Raw genomic sequence first — 23,089 nt, 5'->3', positions numbered from 1 at the left:
ATAATGAGGCTCTAAATCAGGGAGAACTAGTGCAGGAAGAGGAATGTTGAGGGATTCATGTCATTAGTACAGCGCTACGGAATTTGTTGGCGCTATATAAATAATAAAATAATAATAATAATAATAATTAGTCGCAAGGTCTGGTCTGGTTCATGGCAACCTGAGGTATATGCAAACTATGGTTAAGTGATGCCTCCGTAATTGTGAAAATATCAGAGGCATCAAAGGGGGGAATGTGGTGGAATCTCGGTAAAAATAAATTTAGTAGGCCGAGATTACCACGTGGCATGTGTACGTGCATATACTGATGTATCGGTCGGTTGGTTGCACGTGGCAAAGATACGATCAGTAGTGTACGGAGCATGTGCGAGAATAACGGATGTAGTATTCCCCTCCTCCATTGTGCTGGGCAAGCCATGCGGTCAAACAGGAAGTTAGTTCTTGTTCGTTTGATTGGGTAAGATAATGTGTGGGTGGAGCTTATTATGGGAGGAGTTACATGCTTATATAAGGAGCCTACACTATTGTCCGGGGCTCAGATCTTGTTGTATTTTGGTGACATTAGTCCCTCTGAGTCCCGATCGGTGAACCGAATAAAGAATCTCTTCCTTCCTGAAGAAACCTGTGTCCATTTCTCTGTGCTTGGCTTCCGTCAGTTTCTCCGGTATCAGTATTATCAGTGTTCATACTCTATTACCTTATGAGCTGTATTCAGTTTTTTTGTAGATATATTTCAGTTGTGTTTTAAGCGTTCTGATGATATAGAGGAATCCTGCACTACATCTAAATTTTATATTAAAGGGTAATAACCATTCATTTTGTACTATTTACACTGCACTTTTGAGGTGGTTATAGAGTTTTTATCTTTTGAAGTATTGTGTGTGTGTGTGTGTATATATATATATATATATATATATATATATATACCCTTTCCAACCAATATAGTACAATAGTACAGATGTCTAATCTCTCTCTCTCTCTCTCTCTCTCTCTCTCTCTTCTCTCTCTCTCTCTCTCTCTCTCTTTGGGTCCCTGGGGTGGAGTATTCAGAAGAGCAGGGTGGGCTGATTCTCCACTCACTGTCAGAGTGGCTGTGCATGAGTCCAGTCCAGGTTTTCTAAGGAGTTCTGGCTCACTGCCTAACGAGGGCATTAGCCTCACCTGTAGGGGCTGTGAGCAGCTATATAACTGCAGTTAAAGCAGGGTGGAGTGAGGGAAGTGTTTTGTGGAGAAAGAAGGTTTGCGGTTTGTTGTATCCTGTTACTTCTTAACAACAGAAAATAAACAGGCCAGAGGCCTTTCTGAAACTGGACTTTGTCTTTACCTGGTTTTCTTACCCTAGAGGGCTGTGCAGTTGCCAAAAGATCCTTGACAAACACACACAGGAAAGTAAGTTTGTCACAATATATATATATATATATATATATATATATATATATATATATATATATATATAAATATACTGTACCGGGTGCATTACCAGGGCCAAGACATCCATAGATACAAAAAGTGTAGCTGCACTCACGGATATTTCTTTAAAATATAACTTTTATTCTGGTTCCTTTTAAATCGACGTTTCAGTCCAACTTGTGGACTTTCATCAGGATCATATATATATATATATATATATATATATATAACCAGAAAAAAATGAGAGCACTCACTGGATTTGAAACAAATCTTATATTAAACCATGAGCAAAAAAGTAAATCAACGTTTCGACCGTCAAGCGGTCTTTATCAAGATTTGAATGTTGTTTTTTGCCCGCTTTGTATAAATTGTGCTTGTGGTATATATATTTTTCTACGGCATGCTTTTACTTCTAAACTTATAATATAAGTTAAGTTAAGATTTGTATATATTTGCCCCAAAGTAAACCCTAGAGTAAAGCAGACATGTGTTTTAAACCTATAAAATACTGTATAAGACTAAACGTATAATCTCCCTAAGAGTGCACAGTCCAGGACTTCAATAGTCAAAAACTCAGTCCATGGCTAAATCAGACCTGTAAAGAATTTGTGGCTGAGCTTATTGGTGGTTCTCTGTGAGATAATTTGGCAGAATGGATAGAGGGATTTGGAGTAATGATCAGTCAGCCATGACCTAGGGATAATGCTAAACCAGGTGTTGTTCCTGTAGAACAAATTGTTAGTGCAGGTTTGCAAAAAGTGACCTATGATTTAAAAAGTAAAACTGAGACAGTGAAGGAAGATGAATAGAAAGGAAAGGCTAATATGAATACTGCAATGTATGTTGTTGTTTTTGGTGATACAGTAATTGTTAAACACCATCCAGATCCCTATTGGGTTTCCATAGGAAGTAAATGGCCCGTTATCCAGAAGGGGAAGTTAGGTATTTGAAAAGGGTGACTAAAGATGAACAGTTAGGATGTCCTAATTATCATTCTTGTCTGAAGTGCTAAAATATGCAGATATTAATCCCACAGACATGTCTGCAAATCTAGACAATGTTTACCTATGCCAATGGCAAAGTAGAAAAAGTACAGAGTATAAATGGTTTAACCCTGCCTTTGTTGACCTATTTGAAAGGACTTAAATAAATATTTGGCTGAGAAACAGGTTGCCCACATGGATATACTGAAGACTAAAGCCTTTAAACAAAAGCGGGGAGAATCAGTGAGTAAATATATGTCCAGACTGAAAACATGTTGGCTTCAGGAATGTTGTATGGAGTTTAGTGGTCTAGGAGCAAAATTGTTTATGCAACATTTGTTAAATAACTTATATTCTGAACATGTTTTAACAATTGTTTTAAAAATCCGAAGGAATTGATGCAAGCTATAATGGAAAATTAGGCTGCTGGTGTGTTCACTATGAAGAAAGAAAGTAATCATGATTTTGGCAACATTGCTATGCCCAATAATCAGTAAAGAGGAAATTGAGGATAAGGGAACAGGTAGAAGAGGTGGGAGGTCATATCAGGGTCAAGTTTGTAAATCAGGGGGATGCTGGACTTGTGGTAGTTTTCACAAAAAAAACATTAAACAAATCATACTTTTTCATATTTTTATTGAATACATTGATCAAAATTCACAGGTTTTTTTTAAAGTGAATATCTTGAATAATCTGCCATAATTTTTTATTAATTAGATGATACTCAGATGTAACTTTGGGACACTCTCCGCTAAAAGACACATATAAGTATGTTACTATCACTCTTTGTTTTTCAAGACACAAATGTGAGGCTTGTCATGCTTGATCAATAGAGATTCACGAAAGAGTTACAATTATCACAGGAGTGTTCATTCAACTACAGTTACATCAAGAAGTATACATTCAATACTAATGGCCACAAGGAGTTTGTCAATAGGAAAATAGAAAAGAAGTTTGGTGTATATGGGATGATACCAAAGAGGTGACTAAACTCCAGCATGACACTCATAATTTGCACTTAAAATTTAAAATAAAGCTCACCTTTAAAATTTATGTTTTAAAAGACACATAACACTTTATATCCTAGTGGAATAAATTTTAAAATTTCATGCAATTTTCATTTGAGATACAATTTATTCTATTTGACATTAGAAATATAACTTTTTAAAATACTATAATATGGTATTTGTTAACATTTAGTATCACATTTTGCAAGAATGAACAGAGCACAATTAACCATATAGTGAGTTTAGGTGGCCGCATAGGGCCCCAGGTTAATCCTGGTTTGAGTGTGAGGTGTGTTGAAGAGGTTCCGCTATTTATGTAAGCAATTCACGTTGACCGGACGATTTTAATGAAGATACCAATAAAGAATTAGAAGCAGTGATTTGATATTCATCAAGATTGCCCGACTTTGTACCTTGGGTATAGACAAATAAGGCTGAGTTGGAAAGCAGCATTTTTAGAAATTAAAAAAAGGAATATATATGATTATCATCTAAAAAGAGTGAAAAATGTGATCTACTTGGATTTTGCCAAGGCATTTGATACGGTTCCTCACAATAGGTTAGTCTTCAAACTAAAAGAAATTGGTCTAGATGAATATTCTTGTTCTTGGGTAGAACATTGGCTTAAGGATAGAGTACAACGAGTTGTCATTAATGGTAAATTTTCAAACTGGACAAAAGTGGTAAGTGGTTTCCCTCAAGGTTCTGTTTTGGGACCGCTTCTATTTAACATATTTATAAATGATCTTGAAATGGGCACTTCGGGGTTAAGTATGCACAAGCAATTTACACCATAAATGGTAGTGAACTAGGGATAACCACACACGAGAAGGATTTGGGAATTGCTATAGACCACAAATTAGGCAGCAATATGCAATGTCAATCTGCCGTTGCTAAGGCCAGTAAGGTTTTGTCATGTATAAATAGGGGCATAAATTCTCGAGATGAAAATATAATTTTGCCTCTTTATAAATCGCTGGTAAGACCACACCTTGAATATGCTGTGCAATTTTGGGCACCTGTTCTAAATAAAGATATCATGGCACTAGAAAAAGTGCAGAGACGAGCTACAAAATTGATAAAAGGAATGGAGCATTTTAGTTATGAAGAAAGGTTAAAAAATGTAAATCTCTTTAGTTTGGAAAAACGGCGCCTGAGAGGGGACATTATACAAATATATTCGGGGTCAGTACAAACCATTATCTGGAAATCTATTCATAAACAGGGCTATACATAGGACACAAGGTCACACATTTAGGCTTGAAGAAATGAGATTTCATCTAAGGCAAAGAAAAGGTAAGAGCAATAAGGATATGGAATTCTCTGCCTGAAGAGGTGGTTTTGTCAGAGTCTATATAGATGTTTGGATAAATATTTGCAAAAACATAACATACAGGGATATAATTTCTAATTAGTGGGGTAATAGCTGCTTGATCCAAGGAGACATCTGACTGCCATTTTGGGGTCAAGAAGGAATTTTTTCCTAGTTTGTTGCAAAATTGGAAGCGCTTCAGACTGGGTTTTTTGCCTTCTTTTGGATCGACAGAAAAAACATATGTGAGGAAGGCTGAACTTGATGGATGCAAGTCTCTTTTCAGCTATGTAACTATGTAACTATGTCATTTTAATTTCAGCACGCCTCACTCTTAAAGAAGGATAAACCTCGGAGCCCTGAATTTGTATTCAATCATTGTATTTTCTGAAATGGATGTGATATCTGTTGCTGCAGAACTGCGATGAAATAAAAGATGGTACCTTTCATTGTTCCTTTTCTGTCTGTGTTTATTGGTCTCTATGTCTCAAGCAGATAGTCATTTTTAACAACTCACTTTTTAGTATGTGAGCACTATTGCAAAGTAAATATATTTATTTTTTTGCTTGCATTTTTTCAACACTGAAGTGTATGTTTATTTTATACACCAAACGCTTATTTGTGATTTCTATCCATAAAATACTGTCCTGAATCAAAAAAAATATTAGTTGCAATAAATACAACATTTATTGTCAATTATTGTTTAACAAACACCTATCAGAAATGTTCAGAATATATGTTCAAATGTTCAAATATTCAAATATCAGAAACTATTTCTGAACTAAAAAATTTCCCACATCCGTGGCTATATATAGGTTAAAGATCAATAATTTTGATAGTCTATTTTCGTAAAAAAAAAAAAAAAGAATGAAAATATTTTATAGCTCTACAATCTACATTAAAATATAACAGACAAAAATTTGCTACAGTTATGTCCAGCAGAGCTTTCATATTGAATACCTGTGGTCTAGATGTAATTAATATATGGAGCAAAGCCATTTTTAGTTTTAATTAATTTTTCCATTGCGTTGACATATCTTGAGTAAATGACCCAACTGTAATTAAAATAACTAATCTATATTTACCCAATTATCATAACAATACAAAAAAACACATCAAAATCTATGCTATTTTAAAAAATACAGCATCATTTTCCAGATAATTTTGAACTCATTGATTTTAAAATCAAATGTATTTATCTATGCTATATCCATTTAGTTTAAACTGTAGAAGTAGCATGAAAACACACGAGCACATGCACACTACACACAAACATTAAAACTTTTGGCATTCACTGCAGCCTTTTCGATCTTTCTTCTTTAGTAGCTCTTGATTTTATTTCTTTGGATCATACTGGATAAGTCTCATAATGTCATCATTTATCATTACACCTTGAATGAATTCCCCTTCAGCGATTTTATCTAGACACGAAGAAAGAAAGTACAAATTAATAAGATGAATTTACCTGTTATTGTTAGTATCATGTTATATGACCGCCCGACTTTAATATAAATAGTATATATTTACATTATTAAGCAGGGCTCAAATTTTCAACTTGCTACTAGCCTCTGGTAATTGAAAATTTGCCCTAGTGGGTAGACCTTCACCCCTGATGAGTATGCCATGGACTCTCGGGGCTTACAGTGTTGAGTAAGTTTTAAGGCCTAAATAGTGTCATGATACTTGACATTTTAAGCTCTGATATATAAATAAATTTACTTCACTTCATCTATGCTGAAAAGCACAAAGTTAGACACTGTGGATACTTGTCAAGTTAAGTATGCACACCCTACAGGCAGTGCTTAACCTATGTTAATCAAGAACAAAGCAAAGTAATGTATTGTCAGACCTAAGAGTTGCTAGGCTTAAAGCAATTCCTTTAGCAGGTGAAATATCAGGGGGCGGGGCTTAACCACGGACCCGATCAGACACCATTTCTGAAAGCTCCACTGCCTACAAATCTAATCCTGCCAACATCAACAATACCAAGCGCAATCTAACCACGGCACTCACCGAACCGGATCCAGCAGGGCAAGAGGAACCATCTGATGCCTTTTTTTCCAGGCACCAAAAACAGCAAGGAGGAAGCACAGGCCTGAGGCCTACCGAGCGCTCCACAGCCTAGAGGTAGCTTTGCTGCAAGCGGAGCAGACAGACAGCAATCCCAGACACCATCAGCAGCACCAATGCCAGGCAAAGGTAGGCGCTTCCAAAAGTCCCAAAACCAGACGGAAGGTCAGGACATAGGGGCCATGTTACAAAGGCCTGCCCAACACAGACTCACTCCCAAGGAAAACATGCCAATCAGGGACATGGGTACAGAGGCAGGCCGTGACAGACCTGAGAACGACGGAGGTACAGGCGGTCACTGAGAGAGTGTGAGCCTCGGAGGAAATACTAACAGTACAAACCCACCTAACCTAATGTAAATACCTCTGTGCAAGTGCTCCAAGCCGAAAATCAGACACTGTCACTCCAACTCGCAACCCTAGAAGACCGCCAGAGGCGCACGCATATAAAGATCAGGGGCATCCCCTCAATGATCACCACGGAAGAACTGCCACACTACATTAGAAGACTATTGACAACCATCATGTCACACACTATGGCCAAACGCATGACCATAGACAGTGTATACCGCCTCCCAAGCCCCACTCAACGCACGACAACCTTGGCACGAGACGTCATTCTCAGATGCCTCACGCTACCCGATAAGCTCCAAATTATGGCGGCAATAAAAGATAAGGCACCACTCACATTCGAGAACTCAAGCCTCAGGATCTTACAAGAGCCACCCTCCAGATCCGTAAAAGCTATAGACCAGTCACAACCCAGCTGAGAAACGTAGGACTGGCATACCGCTGGGGAGCGAATGGCTCCTGAGTAGTGACTCAAAACAGGACTGCACATACGCTACCGAATATGGGAGAAGCACAGACTTTCCTGGGCACACTGGGCTTGATGCATCCAGCCACACCTTCAACCTCCAAGCAGCAGATGACCACATGGGACCCAGCTAATATCATGCCATTCACCCCGAGAGAGATGAACCCACGTCCAGAAATACCGTGACTGCAGGGTGCAAACTCCCGAGGACCGCACTGTCAAACCAATTCTAATCCAGTTTGTGATGATAGTAGAGTTAATAGGTCATAGGCACCGCACATAGGGACTACAATCAGAGTGAAATACAAGCAGAAGTTCATTAATGAGTGACCTTCTTCTAGCAGTCCCCAAAAAGTGGAAGCACGTAACATATCAAATGTTTACCCCCCAAATTCTCATAATGTTACACTCACTATTATATCTGTAACTGTACGGACTTGTTTTCCTATGCTGATTACTTAATGGAATGTTGTTGAAACAAAGCATCACAAAAAATAAAGAATTAAAAATAAAATAAAAAAATTCTGGATGGCCTTGGCCGAAAACCTAAATATCAGCTTCAAAGAAAACAAGCCAAAGTCAGAGATTCCAGAGAACACAATATCGATAAGCCAAACTTTGTCAAGGAGTATAGAGCTCACAGTAGTCAGACAAGCAGAAATAGATAAAGGGACACTCCAGGCACCCAGACCACTTCTGCTCATTGGAGTGATCTGGGTGCCAACTCCCACTACTCCTAACCCTGCAAGTGTAATTATGGCAGTTTTTTTATAAACTGCAATAATTACCTTGCAGGGTTAACTCCACCTCTAGTGGCTGTCTACTAGACAGCCACTAGAGGTCACTTCCTGGTTTCTAGCACAGAAAACCTGTGCTAGAGCGTCGCTGGACGTCCTCACGCTGTGTGAGGACCTCCAGCGTTGCTCAAATCCCCATAGGAAAGCATTGAAATTAGTTTTCAATGCTTTCCTATGGGGAGACGCAATGCGCATGCGCATTAGGTCTCCTCGGCCGGTTGGCGGGATCAGTCTCGCCCACCGGCCGACGGAAGCACAGGGAGGAACGTAGCGGAGGAGGAGACAGCGGCGAGGGACATCGCCGCTGCCTCAGGTAAGTCACTGAAGGGGTTTTCTACACTTTCAAGTATAATGTTTAAACTTCTTAACTATATTAAAAAATGTAATTCCACTTTTTTTTTTATAAATATGACTTGGTGCGTTTGTTAAGAGAGGGCTCACATTACAGGTTTGCCAAGGGACTCACAAAGCGTAGAGTATCCTCTATGCTTGATCATCAAAGATGTGGTAAAATGTTGTTCTTTTCCCTCTATATAGTTGTGGCTAGTGATGTACCGAACTGTCCGCCGGCGAACAGTTCCCGGCGAAATTAGCATGTTCGCGTTCGCCGCGGCGGGCGGACACATGCGCAGTTCGATCCGCCCCCTATTCGTCATCATTGGGCAAACTTTGACCCTGTGCCTCTCGGTCAGCAGACACATTCCAGCCAATCAGCAGCACTCCCTCCCTTCCACACCCTCCAACCTCCCTCCCAGCATCCATTTTCGATTCATTTGGAAGATGCATGCTTAGTGAGAGGAGGGAAAGTTTAGCTGCTGCTGATTAGATAGGGAAATTGATAGCTAGGCTAGGGTATTCAGTGTCCACTACAATCCTGAAGGACTCATCTGATCTCTGCTGTAAGGACAGCACCCCAAAAAGCCCTTTTTAGGGCTAGAACATCAGGCTGCTTTTTTTTTTTTTCCTGTGTAATGTAATTGCAGGTGCCTGCCTGCCAGCTTCTGTGTGAGGTTCACATTGGATACTGTGCCTACTTGCCCAGTGCCACCACTCATATCTGTTTTAACAATAGGTTAAGCTTTACATTTAAAATAAATATTTTTTTTTCACTGTAATAGAAGAGCAGTTGCCTGCCTGCCAGCTTCTGTGTGAGGTTCACATTGGATACTGTGCCCACTTGCCCAGTGCCACCACTCATATCTGTTTTAACAATTGGTTAAGCTTTAGATTTAAAATAAATAATTTTATTTCACTGTAATAGAAGAGCAGTTGCCTGCCTGCCAGCTTCTGTGTCAGGTTGGATGCCTTGCCCATTTGCACAGTCAGTGCCACCACTCATATCTGTTTTAACAATTGGTTAAGCTTTAGATTTTAAATAAATATTTTTTTTCACTGTAATAGAAGAGCAGTTGCCTGCCTGCCAGCTTCTGTGTGAGGTTCACATTGGATACTGTGCCCACTTGCCCAGTGCCACCACTCATATCTGTTTTAACAATTGGTTAAGCTTTAGATTTAAAATAAATATTTTTTTTCACTGTAATAGAAGAGCAGTTGCCTGCCTGCCAGCTTCTGTGTCAGGTTGGATGCCTTGCCCATTTGCACAGTCAGTGCCACCACTCATATCTGTTTTAACAATAGCTTAAGCTTTAGATTTTAAAGAAATCATTTTTTTTCACTGTAATAGAAGATCAGTTAGTTGTCTGCAAGCATCTGGGTGTCAGGCCTACTTCAGCGTGTGCTCTGCAGACCTGTGCCAGCGTGCTTTGACAGTTGCCACTCATATCTGGTGTTTTATAGCGTGCTTTTACAACCAAAATTTTGTTTCCACTGTAATAGAAGAGCAGTTGCCTGCCTGCCAGCCCCTGTGTGAGGTTCACATTGGATACTGTGCCCACTTGCCCAGTGCCACCACTCATATCTGTTTTAACAATAGCTTAAGCTTTAGATTTTAAAGAAATCATTTTTTTTCACTGTAATAGAAGATCAGTTAGTTGTCTGCAAGCATCTGGGTGTCAGGCCTACTTCAGCGTGTGCTCTGCAGACCTGTGCCAGCGTGCTTTGACAGTTGCCAATCATATCTGGTGTCTCTTTAGCGTGCTTTTACAAAGAAAAAAGGTTTCCAGTGTAAGCTAATAGCAGACAGTCAGTGTCCTTCAAGCGGCTCTGTCAGGCCTTCCTTCAGCGTGTGCCCTGCACAACCCTGCCAGCGTGCTTTGACAGTTGCCACTCATATCTTGTGTCTCTATAGCGTGCTTTTACAACCAAAATTTTGTTTCCACTGTAATAGAAGAGCAGTTGCCTGCCTGCCAGCTTCTGTGTGAGGTTCACATTGGATACTGTGCCTACTTGCCCAGTGCCACCACTCATATCTGTTTTAACAATTGGTTAAGCTTTACATTTAAAATAAATATTTTTTTTCACTGTAATAGAAGATCAGTTAGTTGTCTGCAAGCGTCTGGGTGTCAGGCCTACTTCAGCGTGTGCTCTGCAGACCTGTGCCAGCGTGCTTTGACAGTTGCCACTCATATCTGGTGTCTCTATAGCGTGCTTTTACAACCAAAATTTTGTTTCCACTGTAATGGAAGAGCAGTTGCCTGCCTGCCAGCTTCTGTGTGAGGTTCACATTGGATACTGTGCCTACTTGCCCAGTGCCACCACTCATATCTGTTTTAAAAATTGGTTAAGCTTTACATTTAAAATAAATATTTTTTTTCACTGTAATAGAAGAGCAGTTAGTTGTCTGCAAGCGTCTGGGTGTCAGGCCTACTTCAGCGTGTGCTCTGCAGACCTGTGCCAGCGTGCTTTGACAATTGCCACTCATATCTTGTGTCTCTATAGCGTGCTTTTACAACCAAAATTTTGTTTCCACTGTAATAGAAGAGCAGTTGCCTGCCTGCCAGCTTCTGTGTGAGGTTCACATTGGATACTGTGCCTACTTGCCCAGTGCCACCACTCATATCTGTTTTAACAATTGGTTAAGCTTTACATTTAAAATAAATATTTTTTTTTCACTCTAATAGAAGAGCAGTTAGTTGTCTGCAAGCGTCTGGGTGTCAGGCCTACTTCAGCGTGTGCTCTGCAGACCTGTGCCAGCGTGCTTTGACAGTTGCCACTCATATCTTGTGTCTCTATAGCGTGCTTTTACAACCAAAATGTTGTTTCCACTGTAATAGAAGAGCAGTTGCCTGCCTGCCAGCTTCTGTGTGAGGTTCACATTGGATACTGTGCCTACTTGCCCAGTGCCACCACTCAAATCTGTTTTAACAATTGGTTAAAGGACCACTCTAGTGCCAGGAAAACATACTCATTTTCCTGGCACTAGAGTGCCCTGAGGGTGCCCCCACCCTCAGGGACCCCCTCCCGCCCGGCTCTGGAAAGGGGAAAGGGGTAAAAACTTACCTTTTTCCAGCGCTGGGCGGAGAGCTCTCCTCCTGCTCTCCTCCTCCGATCCGCCTCTTCTCCTCCCCGTCGGCTGAATGCGCACGCGCGGCAAGAGCTGCGCGCGCATTCAGCCGGTCACATGGGAAAGCATTCATAATGCTTTCCTATGGACGTTGGCGTGCTCTCACTGTGAAAATCAAAGTGAGAAGCACGCAAGCGCCTCTAGCGGCTGTCAGTGAAACAGCCACTAGAGGACATAGGGGGAAGGCTTAACCCATTCATAAACATAGCAGTTTCTCTGAAACTGCTATGTTTATGAAAAAATGGGTTAACCCTAGAAGGACCTGGCACCTAGACCACCTCATTAAGCTGAAGTGGTCTGGGTGCCTAGAGTGGTCTTTTAAGCTTTACATTTAAAATAAATATTTTTTTTTCACTGTAATAGAAGAGCAGTTAGTTGTCTGCAAGCGTCTGGGTGTCAGGCCTACTTCAGCGTGTGCTCTACAGACCTGTGCCAGCGTGCTTTGACAGTTGCCACTCATATCTGGTGTCTCTATAGCGTGCTTTTACAACCAAAATTTTGTTTCCACTGTAATAGAAGAGCAGTTGCCTGCCTGCCAGCTTCTGTGTGAGGTTCACATTGGATACTGTGCCTACTTGCCCAGTGCCACCACTCATATCTGTTTTAACAATTGGTTAAGCTTTACATTTAAAATAAATAATTTGTTTTCACTGTAATAGAAGAGCAGTTAGTTGTCTGCAAGCGTCTGGGTGTCAGGCCTACTTCAGCGTGTGCTCTGCAGACCTGTGCCAGCGTGCTTTGACAGTTGCCAATCATATCTGGTGTCTCTTTAGCGTGCTTTTAAAAAGAAAAAAGGTTTCCAGTGTAAGCTAATAGCAGACAGTCAGTGTCCTTCAAGCGGCTCTGTCAGGCCTTCCTTCAGCGTGTGCCCTGCACAACCCTGCCAGCGTACTTTGACAGTTGCCACTCATATCTTGTGTCTCTATAGCGTGCTTTTACAACCAAAATTTTGTTTCCACTGTAATAGAAGAGCAGTTGCCTGCCTGCCAGCTTCTGTGTGAGGTTCACATTGGATACTGTGCCTACTTGCCCAGTGCCACCACTCATATCTGTTTTAACAATTGGTTAAGCTTTACATTTAAAATAAATCATTTGTTTTCACTGTAATAGAAGAGCAGTTGCCTGCCTGCCAGCTTCTGTGTCAGGTTGGATGCCTTGCCCATTTGCACAGTCAGTGCCACCACTCATATCTGTTTTAACAATAGCTTAAGCTTTAGATTTTAAAGAAATCATTTTTTTTCACTGTAATAGAAGAGCAGTTAGTTGTCTGCAAGCGTCTGGGTGTCAGGCCTACTTCATCGTGTGCTCTGTAGACCTGTTCCAGCGTGCTTTGACAGTTGCCAATCATATTTGGTGTCTCTATAGCGTGCTTTTAAAACCAAAATTTGTTTTTCACTGTTATAGATTGAATAGCAGTTACTTGTCTTCAAGCGGGTGTCTTAGGCCTACAGTGTGTGCACTGCAGAACTGTTCCAGTGCACATTGCCAATCATATCTGGTGTCTCTATAGCGTGCTTTTAAAACCAAAATTTGTTTTTCACTGTTATAGATTGAATAGCAGTTACTTGTCTTCAAGCGGCTCTGTCAGTCCTTCCTTCAGCGTGTGCTCTGCAGAACTGTTCCAGTGCACATTGCCAATCATATCTGGTCTCACAGTAGCTTGCACGCATAGTACCACTAATCCCCAAAAAAATGACAGGCAGAGGCAGGCCACCCCGCAGGGGCCATCGTGGTGCTGTGATTCCCTTTTGCCCTAGAATAATGCCCAGTTTTCAGAAGCCACGTACCCTGAACTTGAAAAGTTCTGAGGACTTAGTTGACTGGCTAACACAGGACACCCAATCTTGTACAGCCTCCGCTCGGAACCTTGACGCACCATCCTCCTCCAGCTTAGCTTCAGGCACCTCTCAAGATAGCACTCACCCGCCTGCCGCCACCACCAAAACTAGCACCACAGCCGCTTTACTTGGTATGTCAGAGGAGTTATTCACACACCCGTTTGAAGAAATGAGTGATGCGCAACCATTATTGCTAGAGGATGTAGATAACAGGGATATGTCTCAGGCAGGCAGCATTAAACACATGGAGGTACGGTGTGATGATGATGATGTTGTACCCGCTGCTGCTTCCTTTGCTGAGTTGTCAGATACAAGCGAAGCGGTTGATGATGACGATGCGTCCATGGATGTCACGTGGGTGCCCGCTCGGCAAGAAGAAGAACAGGGCGAAAGTTCAGATGGGGAGACAGAGAGGAGGAGGAGATGAGTTGGAAGCAGGGGGGGGTTGTCGCAAGGAGCTAGTGGCACAGTCAGACAGCATGCATCGGCACCCGGGGTCAGCCCGACAGCACGCCAATCAACGCATGCTGTGTCCACCACCAGAATGCCGTCATTGCAGAGCTCAGCAGTGTGGCATTTTTTTTGTGTGTCTGCCTCTGACAACAGCGATGCCATTTGCAACCTGTGCCAAAGGAAACTGAGTCGTGGGAGGTCCAACACCCACCTAGGTACAACTGCTTTGCGTAGGCACATGATCTCACATCACAAACGCCTATGGGATCAACACATGAGTACAAGCAGCACGCCTACTCTAAGCCGCCATCCTCCTCCTGGTCCAGCATCTTCAGCCACGTCAACCACTGCTGTCCTTCTTGCCCCCTCTCAACCATCCGCCACTCCGTCTCCCGCCTTGAGCAGTTCCCGCTCATCTGCCCACAGTCATGTGTCTGTCAAGGACATGTTTGAGCGTAAGAAGCCAATGTCACCAAGTCACCCCCTTGCCCGGCGTCTGACAGCTGGCTTGTCCGAACTATTTGCCCGCCAGCTTTTACCATACAATCTGGTTGAGTCTGAGGCGTTCAAAAAATTTGTAGCTATTGGGACACCGCAGTGGAAGGTATCCGGCCGGAATTTCTTTTCACAAAAGGCAATCCCAACTTGTACTCGATTGTGCAAAAGGAAGTCATGGCATGTCTGGCACACAGTGTTGGGGCAAGGGTCCATCTGACCACTGATACCTGGTCTGCAAAGCATGGTCAGGGCAGGTATATCACCTACACTGCGCATTGGGTAAACCTGCTGACGGCTGACAAGCAAGGAATGCGTGGCATTGCAGAGGAGTTGGTGACACCGCCACGAATTGCAGGCAGTCCTGCTGCCACCTCCTCTACTCCTCCTACTCCATCCTCTTCCATAACCTCCTCGGCTGAGTCCTCTTGTGCCGCTGCTTCTTGCTCCACATCAACGGCACCCCCCCAGCTCCCCAGGTACTATTCCACATCCCGGATACGGCAGTGTCACGCCGTCTTGGGTTTGACTTGCTTGAAAGCAGAGAGTCACACCGGACAAGCACTCCTGTCCGCCCTGAACGCACAGGTGGAAAAGTGGCTGACTCCGCAGCAACTGGATATCGTCAAAGTGGTGTGTGACAACGGAAAAAATTTGATAGCGGCATTGAAGTTGGGCAAGTTGACACATGTGCCGTGCATGGCACATGTGTGTAATCTGATCGTACAACGCTTTGTGCATAAGTACACAGGCTTACAGGACGTCCTGAAGCAGGCCAGGAAGGTGTGTGGCCATTTCAGGCGTTCCTACACGGCCATGGCTCACTTTGCCGATATCCAGCGGCGAAACAACATGCCAGTGAGGCACTTGATTTGCGACAGCCCTACACGTTGGAATTCAACACTCCTAATGTTCGACCGCCTGCTCCAACAAGAAAAAGCTGTTAATGAATATTTGTATGACCGGGGTGCTAGGACAGCCTCTGGGGAGCTGGGAATTTTTTTGCCACGTTACTGGACGCTCATGCGCAATGCCTGTAGGCTCATGCGTCCTTTTGAGGAGGTGACAAACCTAGTCAGTCGCAACGAAGGCTCCATCAGCGACATCATACCATTTGTTTTCTTCATGGAGCGTGCCCTGCGAAGAGTGCTGGATCAGGCTGTAGATGAGCGTGAAGAGGAAGAGTTGTGGTCACCATCACCACCAGAAACAGCCTTATCAGCATCGCTTGCTGGACCTGCGGCAATGCTGGAAGAGGATTGTGAGGAAGAGGAGTCAGAGGAGGATTGTAGCTTTGAGGAGGAGGAGGAGGAGCAAGACCAAACACAACAGGCATCCCAGGGTGCTCGTTGTCACCTATGTGGTACCCGTGGTGTTGTACGTGGCTGGGGGGAAGAACATACCTTCAATGACATCAGTGAGGAGGAGGAACGGGAAATGAGTAGCTCGGCATCCAACCTTGTGCAAATGGGGTCTTTCATGCTGTCCTGCCTGTTGAGGGACCCTCGTATAAAAAGGCTGAAGGAGAACGACCTGTACTGGTTGTCCACGCTACTAGACCCCCGGTATAAGCAGAAAGTGGCGGAAATGTTACCCAATTACAACAAGTCGGAAAGGATGCAGCATTTGCAAAATAAATTAAAAAGTATGCTTTACACAGTGTATAAGGGTGATGTCACAGCACAACGGGAATCTAACAGGGGGAGAGGTGGAAGTCATCCTCCTCCTCCTCCTCCCACGACCACGCCGGCAAGGACAGGATGCTTTAAAGACGTGTTGTTGATGGAGGACATGCGGACCTTTTTAAGTCCTATGCATCGCCACAGCCCTTCGGGATCCACCCTCAGAGAGCGACTCGACCGACAGGTAGCAGACTACCTCGCCTTAACTGCAGATATCGACACTCTGAGGAGCGATGAACCCCTTGACTACTGGGTGTGCAGGCTTGACCTGTGGCCTGAGCTATCCCAATTTGCGATAGAACTTCTGGCCTGCCCCGCTTCAAGTGTCCTGTCAGAAAGGACCTTCAGTGCAGCAGGAGGTATTGTCACTGAGAAGAGAAGTCGCCTAGGTCAAAAAAGTCTAGATTACCTCACCTTTATTAAGATGAATGAGGGATGGATCCCGAAGGGACTGACACTGGGCGATACATTCGCTTAAAAAAGGCCTGATGAGATGAGCTGCCTTGGGCTAAAAATGGTCCACACGCTGCTGTATTTTAGCTCTGAATGACGTTTGACTTGCGTGACTTATCCGCCACCAACTAGGGTTCAAGCCGCCATGTTTTAGGGCACTTTCTGCCTGTGAAACAAACATCAATTTTTCTGGCCGCTGCTACAGCAGCGGCTGCAACAATACCAAATTTTTCAGGCATGTGTACATGCCTAATTTTTAGGCCCACTGGTGCAGCACTATGGCTTCAAAAACCAAACCAAAAAAAAATCCTCCAAGATGGCACCAATATACCAGTGGTCTAAGCATCTTTCCACCTTGGCCTAAAAAGGGGAGGTGATTCAACAATGAAAAATCTCTGCCATTTACACGTCCACTGATAGGAGACGCGGAAGGTATTAAACTGATATGAACAATACTCCACTCCTATCAGTAGGTCCGTCCCATTGTGATTTATGCCCCCCACCCACCGCGCAGGAATGGGGGCCGGGGGGGAGGAAAGTAGGCCCCCCCATTGTGATTTATGCCCCCCACCCACCGCGCAGGGGTGGGGGCCGAGGGGGGGAGGACAGTAGGTCACCCCATTGTGATTTATGGCCCCCACCCACCGCGCAGGGGTTGGGGAGGACAGTAGCTCCCCCCAGTGTGTATCAGGGGCTTTGAGGACAGGTGTCAATCCATACCTTCCAAGTGACCCTATGTAGGGGGAACAGTCTCTATTCTGCTCTGTGTCAGTGTGTATCATGGTCTCTGTGGACGGTGAACAGTCTCTATTCTGCTCTGTGTCAGTGTGTATCATGGACTGTGGACAGGGAACAGTCTCTATTCTGCTCTGTGTCAGTGTGTATCAGGGGTTTTGAGGACAGGTGTTAATCCATATCTGCCAAGTGACCCTATGTAGCGGGAACAGTCTCTATTCTGCTCTGTGTCAGTGTGTATCAGGGATCATTAGGATAGGTGTCAATCCATATCTGCCAAGTGACCCTATGTAGAGGGAACAGTCCCTATTCTGCTCTGTGTCAGTGTGTATCAGGGGTTTTGAGGACAGGTGTCAATCCATATCTGCCAAGTGACCCTATGTAGGGGGAACAGTCCCTATTCTGCTCTGTGTCAGTGTGTATCAGGGATCATTAGGATAGGTGTCAATCCATATCTGCCAAGTGACCCTATGTAGGGGGAACAGTCCCTATTCTGCTCTGTGTCAGTGTGTATCAGGGGTTTTGAGGGCAGGTGTCAATCCATATCTGCCAAGTGACCCTATGTAGGGGGAACAGTCCCTATTCTGCTCTGTGTCAGTGTGTATCAGGGGTTTTGAGGACAGGTGTTAATCCATATCTGCCAAGTGACCCTATGTAGCGGGAACAGTCTCTATTCTGCTCTGTGTCAGTGTGTATCAGGGATCATTAGGATAGGTGTCAATCCATATCTGCCAAGTGACCCTATGTAGAGGGAACAGTCCCTATTCTGCTCTGTGTCAGTGTGTATCAGGGGTTTTGAGGACAGGTGTCAATCCATATCTGCCAAGTGACCCTATGTAGGGGGAACAGTCCCTATTCTGCTCTGTGTCAGTGTGTATCAGGGATCATTAGGATAGGTGTCAATCCATATCTGCCAAGTGACCCTATGTAGGGGGAACAGTCCCTATTCTGCTCTGTGTCAGTGTGTATCAGGGGTTTTGAGGGCAGGTTTCAATCCATATCTGCCAAGTGACCCTATGTAGGGGGAACAGTCTCTATTCTGCTCTGTGTCAGTGTGTATCAGGGATCATTAGGATAGGTGTCAATCCATATCTGCCAAGTGACCCTATGTAGGGGGAACAGTCCCTATTCTGCTCTGTGTCAGTGTGTATCAGGGGTTTTGAGGACAGGTGTCAATCCATATCTGCCAAGTGACCCTATGTAGGGGGAACAGTCTCTATTCTGCTCTGTGTCAGTGTGTATCAGGGATCATTAGGATAGGTGTCAATCCATATCTGCCAAGTGACCCTATGTAGGGGGAACAGTCCCTATTCTGCTCTGTGTCAGTGTGTATCAGGGTTTTTGAGGACAGGTGTCAATCCATATCTGCCAAGTGACCCTATGTAGGGGGAACAGTCTCTATTCTGCTCTGTGTCAGTGTGTATCAGGGGTTTTGAGGACAGGTGTCAATCCATATCTGCCAAGTGACCCTATGTAGGGGGAACAGTCTCTATTCTGCTCTGTGTCAGTGTGTATCATGGTCTCTGTAGACGGTGAACAGTCTCTATTCTGCTCTGTGTCAGTGTGTATCATGGTCTCTGTGGACAGGGAACAGTCTCTATTCTGCTCTGTGTCAGTGTGTATCAGGGGTTTTGAGGACAGGTGTCAATTCATATCTGCCAAGTGACCCTATGTAGGGGGAACAGTCCCTATTCTGCTCTGTGTCAGTGTGTATCAGGGGTTTTGAGGACAGGTTTCAATCCATATCTGCCAAGTGACCCTATGTAGGGGGAACAGTCTCTATTCTGCTCTGTGTCAGTGTGTATCAGGGCTGGGCTTTGAGGACAGGTGTCAATGTTAGGTGATTTCTGCCCTTTATGGATTAAAAGCAGACTCTGCATCAACTGAGTTTTGCCATGGATCCCCCTCTGGCATGCCACAGTCCAGGTGTTAGTCCCCTTGAAACAACGTTTCCATCACTATTGTGGCCAGAAAGAGTCCCTGTTGTTTTTAAAATTCGCCTGCCCATTGAAGTCAATGGCGGTTCGCGCGGTTCGCCGGTTCGCGAACATTTGCGGAAGTTCGCGTTCGCCGTTCGCGAACCGAAAATTTCGGGTTCGCGACAACACTAGTTGTGGCTCTCAGTAATTGAAAGTTTGATAACGGATTTTCTTTCCATAAAGCAAACTGGTAAAAAGACTGTCTGACCTTATCCATACTTTTGGCTAGAAAATCTGTTCTTGCTTCCGCCTTTGTTTTTTTTTTCTTTGTCTTTTTGCTATCAATTACAAGGCATATAAATAGTTTAAAGTGAAACCATCAATTCCTACTCTGTTGCAATTATTATTATACTTTTTATGTGTTGCTCCATTTTCTATTATGTTTACATGAAAAAAATGACACTGCAATTCAGTTCAGTTCATGCACAACCAGGGAACCACGGGCACACATTGCAAATGGGAATGTGAAATATAAACATTGTTTAATTTTTTTTCTTCGCTCTATGCTTTCTCTGTGTTGACTGTCAGACACAAAAAAAAAACAATACAATATAACTTACAACATTGATTGGCAGTGATCAGAGATGTAGGTGCCCAATTGTATGGTGAAGAGGTGTGCATTTAAACATTTACTTTTATTTTCCACGCATCACAGTTATATATTTGTTAAATATAAGGGATACATAAACATTATATTAAAAATCCTTGGTTACAATTCCTAGACCTGGTACACAATGCTAAATTTATACTTTGGATTGCTAAGCAAAGTTGGAGGAAGTTCTGGGCCATATCTGACTTCTATAAACTCCTACTGCACACCTATGGCTCAGAACTTTACTGTACCAAAGCAATATTCTTTAATTAATCACCACCTTCTCTAATAATCCAACATGTCTCTTGTGATCATTCAACACGTCTTCATTCTGTTGCTGCTCCCCCCCCCCCCCCCCCAACAACCTTATAGCATTTAACTTTTGCATTCTACTGAAAAGATTGCTAAAAGGATGAAAGAAATATCAAAAGGCACCCACTATTCTGTCACATTGCATCTTTGTCAGTCTTTGCCTTGTACTATACCTTACCCAAATCCTTAATCTTTCTCTAATGTTATCCTTAAACAAACTACTGTTACTTTCATCTTAACAATGCCTTCACTTGATGCAAATTCTCAATTCAACTAATGCCGCATCTTCCTACTACCGTTTTCCTTTGACCTTCTCAAAATATCTTGTATATATTGAACTGACCAATTTCCTTTTGTCCAGCTTCCTACTCGACCTTCTCCAATCTAGTTTCCAGCTGAAACACTGTATTAAAACTGGTCTAAGCAAGATGATGACAAATTATTCGATCACTGCCAAATTTAAGGTCACTCTTCTATATGACTACTTCTCAAAATCTCTGCTTTTGACACTGTGGATCACCCCTAAGTTCTCTTTTTTTATTGTATACATCACATGAGATCACATCAAGGTGCTACTTACAACTCCTTTCTACCACTACTAATGTCATGGCCAGAATCAGATTCCTAAACCCCCACTCATCTCATACTTCACCAGTCTGTCATTATTTAGACTGGCTCCCTATACATCCAAGAATTATTTCAGTATATTCCTTACCTATAATCACTTTATAGCAGTACCCCAACCTACATATCCACTCAAATAAATAGGTATCTCCACCATGCCAATGATTTACACGTCCCCTAAATTTGGACCCACACTACCAATTCCCTTTTTTCAAAGCTTTTCTAGGGCTTCACCATTTCACCAAAAAATCATTGCTCCATCTATTAAATTTTCTCTGCATTTTGTATATTAGGAAAGCCTTAAAATCCCCCAAAGGAAGGCATATCAACTAACCAATTAACATCTCCCCTCGCCAAATGATCCCATTTGTCTTTGTTAACTCTCTGATGTAGTCATATGCTGTTTACAGACTATGCTATCAAAACACATGAAATTCATTTCTACTCTGAACAAATTGTACTCTACCTGTATCTAATGTGCAAATTGTACTCTACCTGTATCACATTCCTTTAGATTGTAAACTCATTTGAGCAGGGTTCACACTACTTCCTATTCATTTAAGTCAAACATGTGAGTTGAACTTGTTTAGATGTATCATGCTTTCTTTATCTTTAAAATACTTGATTAAGGAGTTGCTAATCATACTGAGTTACTGAAAGGGATACTGTAGGCATTTTACAACTTCATCTTATTGAAGTTGTTATAGTGCATGCAGTCCTACCACCGTCCTACCTCCCAAAGCTCAATATATAAAACTAATTAGAAGGCTTGGGTGTGTGACTTCAAGTCACACCATCTAGCCCTGTGGATATGAGAGTTGGTAATTTTACTTTCTGACACTCATACCATGACATCACACATGCATGAGCATGTGCCATCATGGTCAGCAATAGAGAATAATTGAATACTCTATGAGTGGTATTGGATTGGCCCATCATGATGCAGCTGACAGAGGAGGTTACGGCAGTGCCGAGGGTGACTTGGCTCTGGCGTCAAGATGAGTAATTTTTTTCATTTTCACTTATTTCGATATTCATTTTGTACAGTTGGTGGGGGGAGATCAGGAGTGTAGCATTAGGAATACAGATATGTATTTCTAATCCTACATTGTTCACTTAAGGAACTATACTTGATTTTTTTTTAATCAAAAAAATAATATGTGAATTCACCTGCAATAACAAAAACATTTACACATATACCCACCCTCTGTCCCCCATGTGGTAGAGATTCTCAACTCTGTTTCTTTCCTTTTCCACTTTAGAATTTTCTACATGTCTTATTCTTTTCTCTCTGGCTTTGAGATATTTCTTATCTGTGGCAGTTAGACTTTTTTATAATCTGTAAAGTTTGGACTTGCGTCTGACTGTGGTTTCTGTGTTACTTAGGTGTCATTGTTTTCTGACACTTTAACAGTTCAGGATTCTCTCATTATTATTTTTTTGTATAGACATAAAACGCATAAATATATCCACATAATAATATGAATAATGCACCATGTAGCATAGTATGAGGAGCAAAATAATCTGTCTAGAAGACGCTAACTTTAAAATGTTACCATTATCTTTCTTTTTGAAATAAGCCCATAACTTGTCTGCTCTTTTCTGTGGAGTGTTTTCGTCATCTGGTAGATTCTTCTGTTCTTCTGGTGGTATCATTTTAAAAATCGCCTGCAATAAACCAGAAAAATATTTATGAAGTTGTGCCATTTTACATTACTTTTATTTTACTTATTTGTAATTGGTCAGGGAACTGCAAATATCGAGCAACCCAATAAAAGTATAAAATTCAATAAAAATTATATTAAAACTGGATTGTGTTACCTTTTATTCCCATACATTGCATCGCTGACTTATAAAGCCAATGATGCTGTTTTTATTTATCTTTTCAGACAGATATGCATAATGCATATCTTGTATTAAAGGGACACTATAGTCACCAGAACAACTACAGCTTATTGAATTTGTTCTGGTGAGTCGAATCATTACCTTCAGGCTTTTTACTGTAAACACTGTCTTTTCAGATAAAATGCAGTGTTTACATTACAGCCTTGTGATAACTTCACTGGCC

General features: G+C 42.4%; 1 protein-coding gene across 1 annotated transcript in view; it reads right to left on the bottom strand.

The window, feature by feature from the left end:
* Window positions 1-3,092: 3,092 nt before the first annotated feature.
* The window catches only part of LOC134577953 (visinin-like), a 145,127-nt gene continuing 125,130 nt past the window's right edge, over window positions 3,093-23,089 (bottom strand). Inside the window, exons 2-3 of the mRNA XM_063436899.1 lie at window positions 22,578-22,689; window positions 3,093-6,133 (exon numbers count right to left, since the gene is read on the bottom strand). Of these exons, the coding sequence (XP_063292969.1) occupies window positions 6,048-6,133; window positions 22,578-22,689 (198 nt within the window). The 3' untranslated portion in view covers window positions 3,093-6,047. The remainder of the gene's footprint in view (window positions 6,134-22,577; window positions 22,690-23,089) is intronic.

The sequence above is a fragment of the Pelobates fuscus genome, chromosome 11 (assembly GCF_036172605.1).
Source record: "Pelobates fuscus isolate aPelFus1 chromosome 11, aPelFus1.pri, whole genome shotgun sequence".
NCBI lineage: Eukaryota > Metazoa > Chordata > Amphibia > Anura > Pelobatidae > Pelobates > Pelobates fuscus.
Note: the sequence above shows the minus strand (reverse complement) of the source record. Positions and strands in the feature narration are given on the sequence as shown.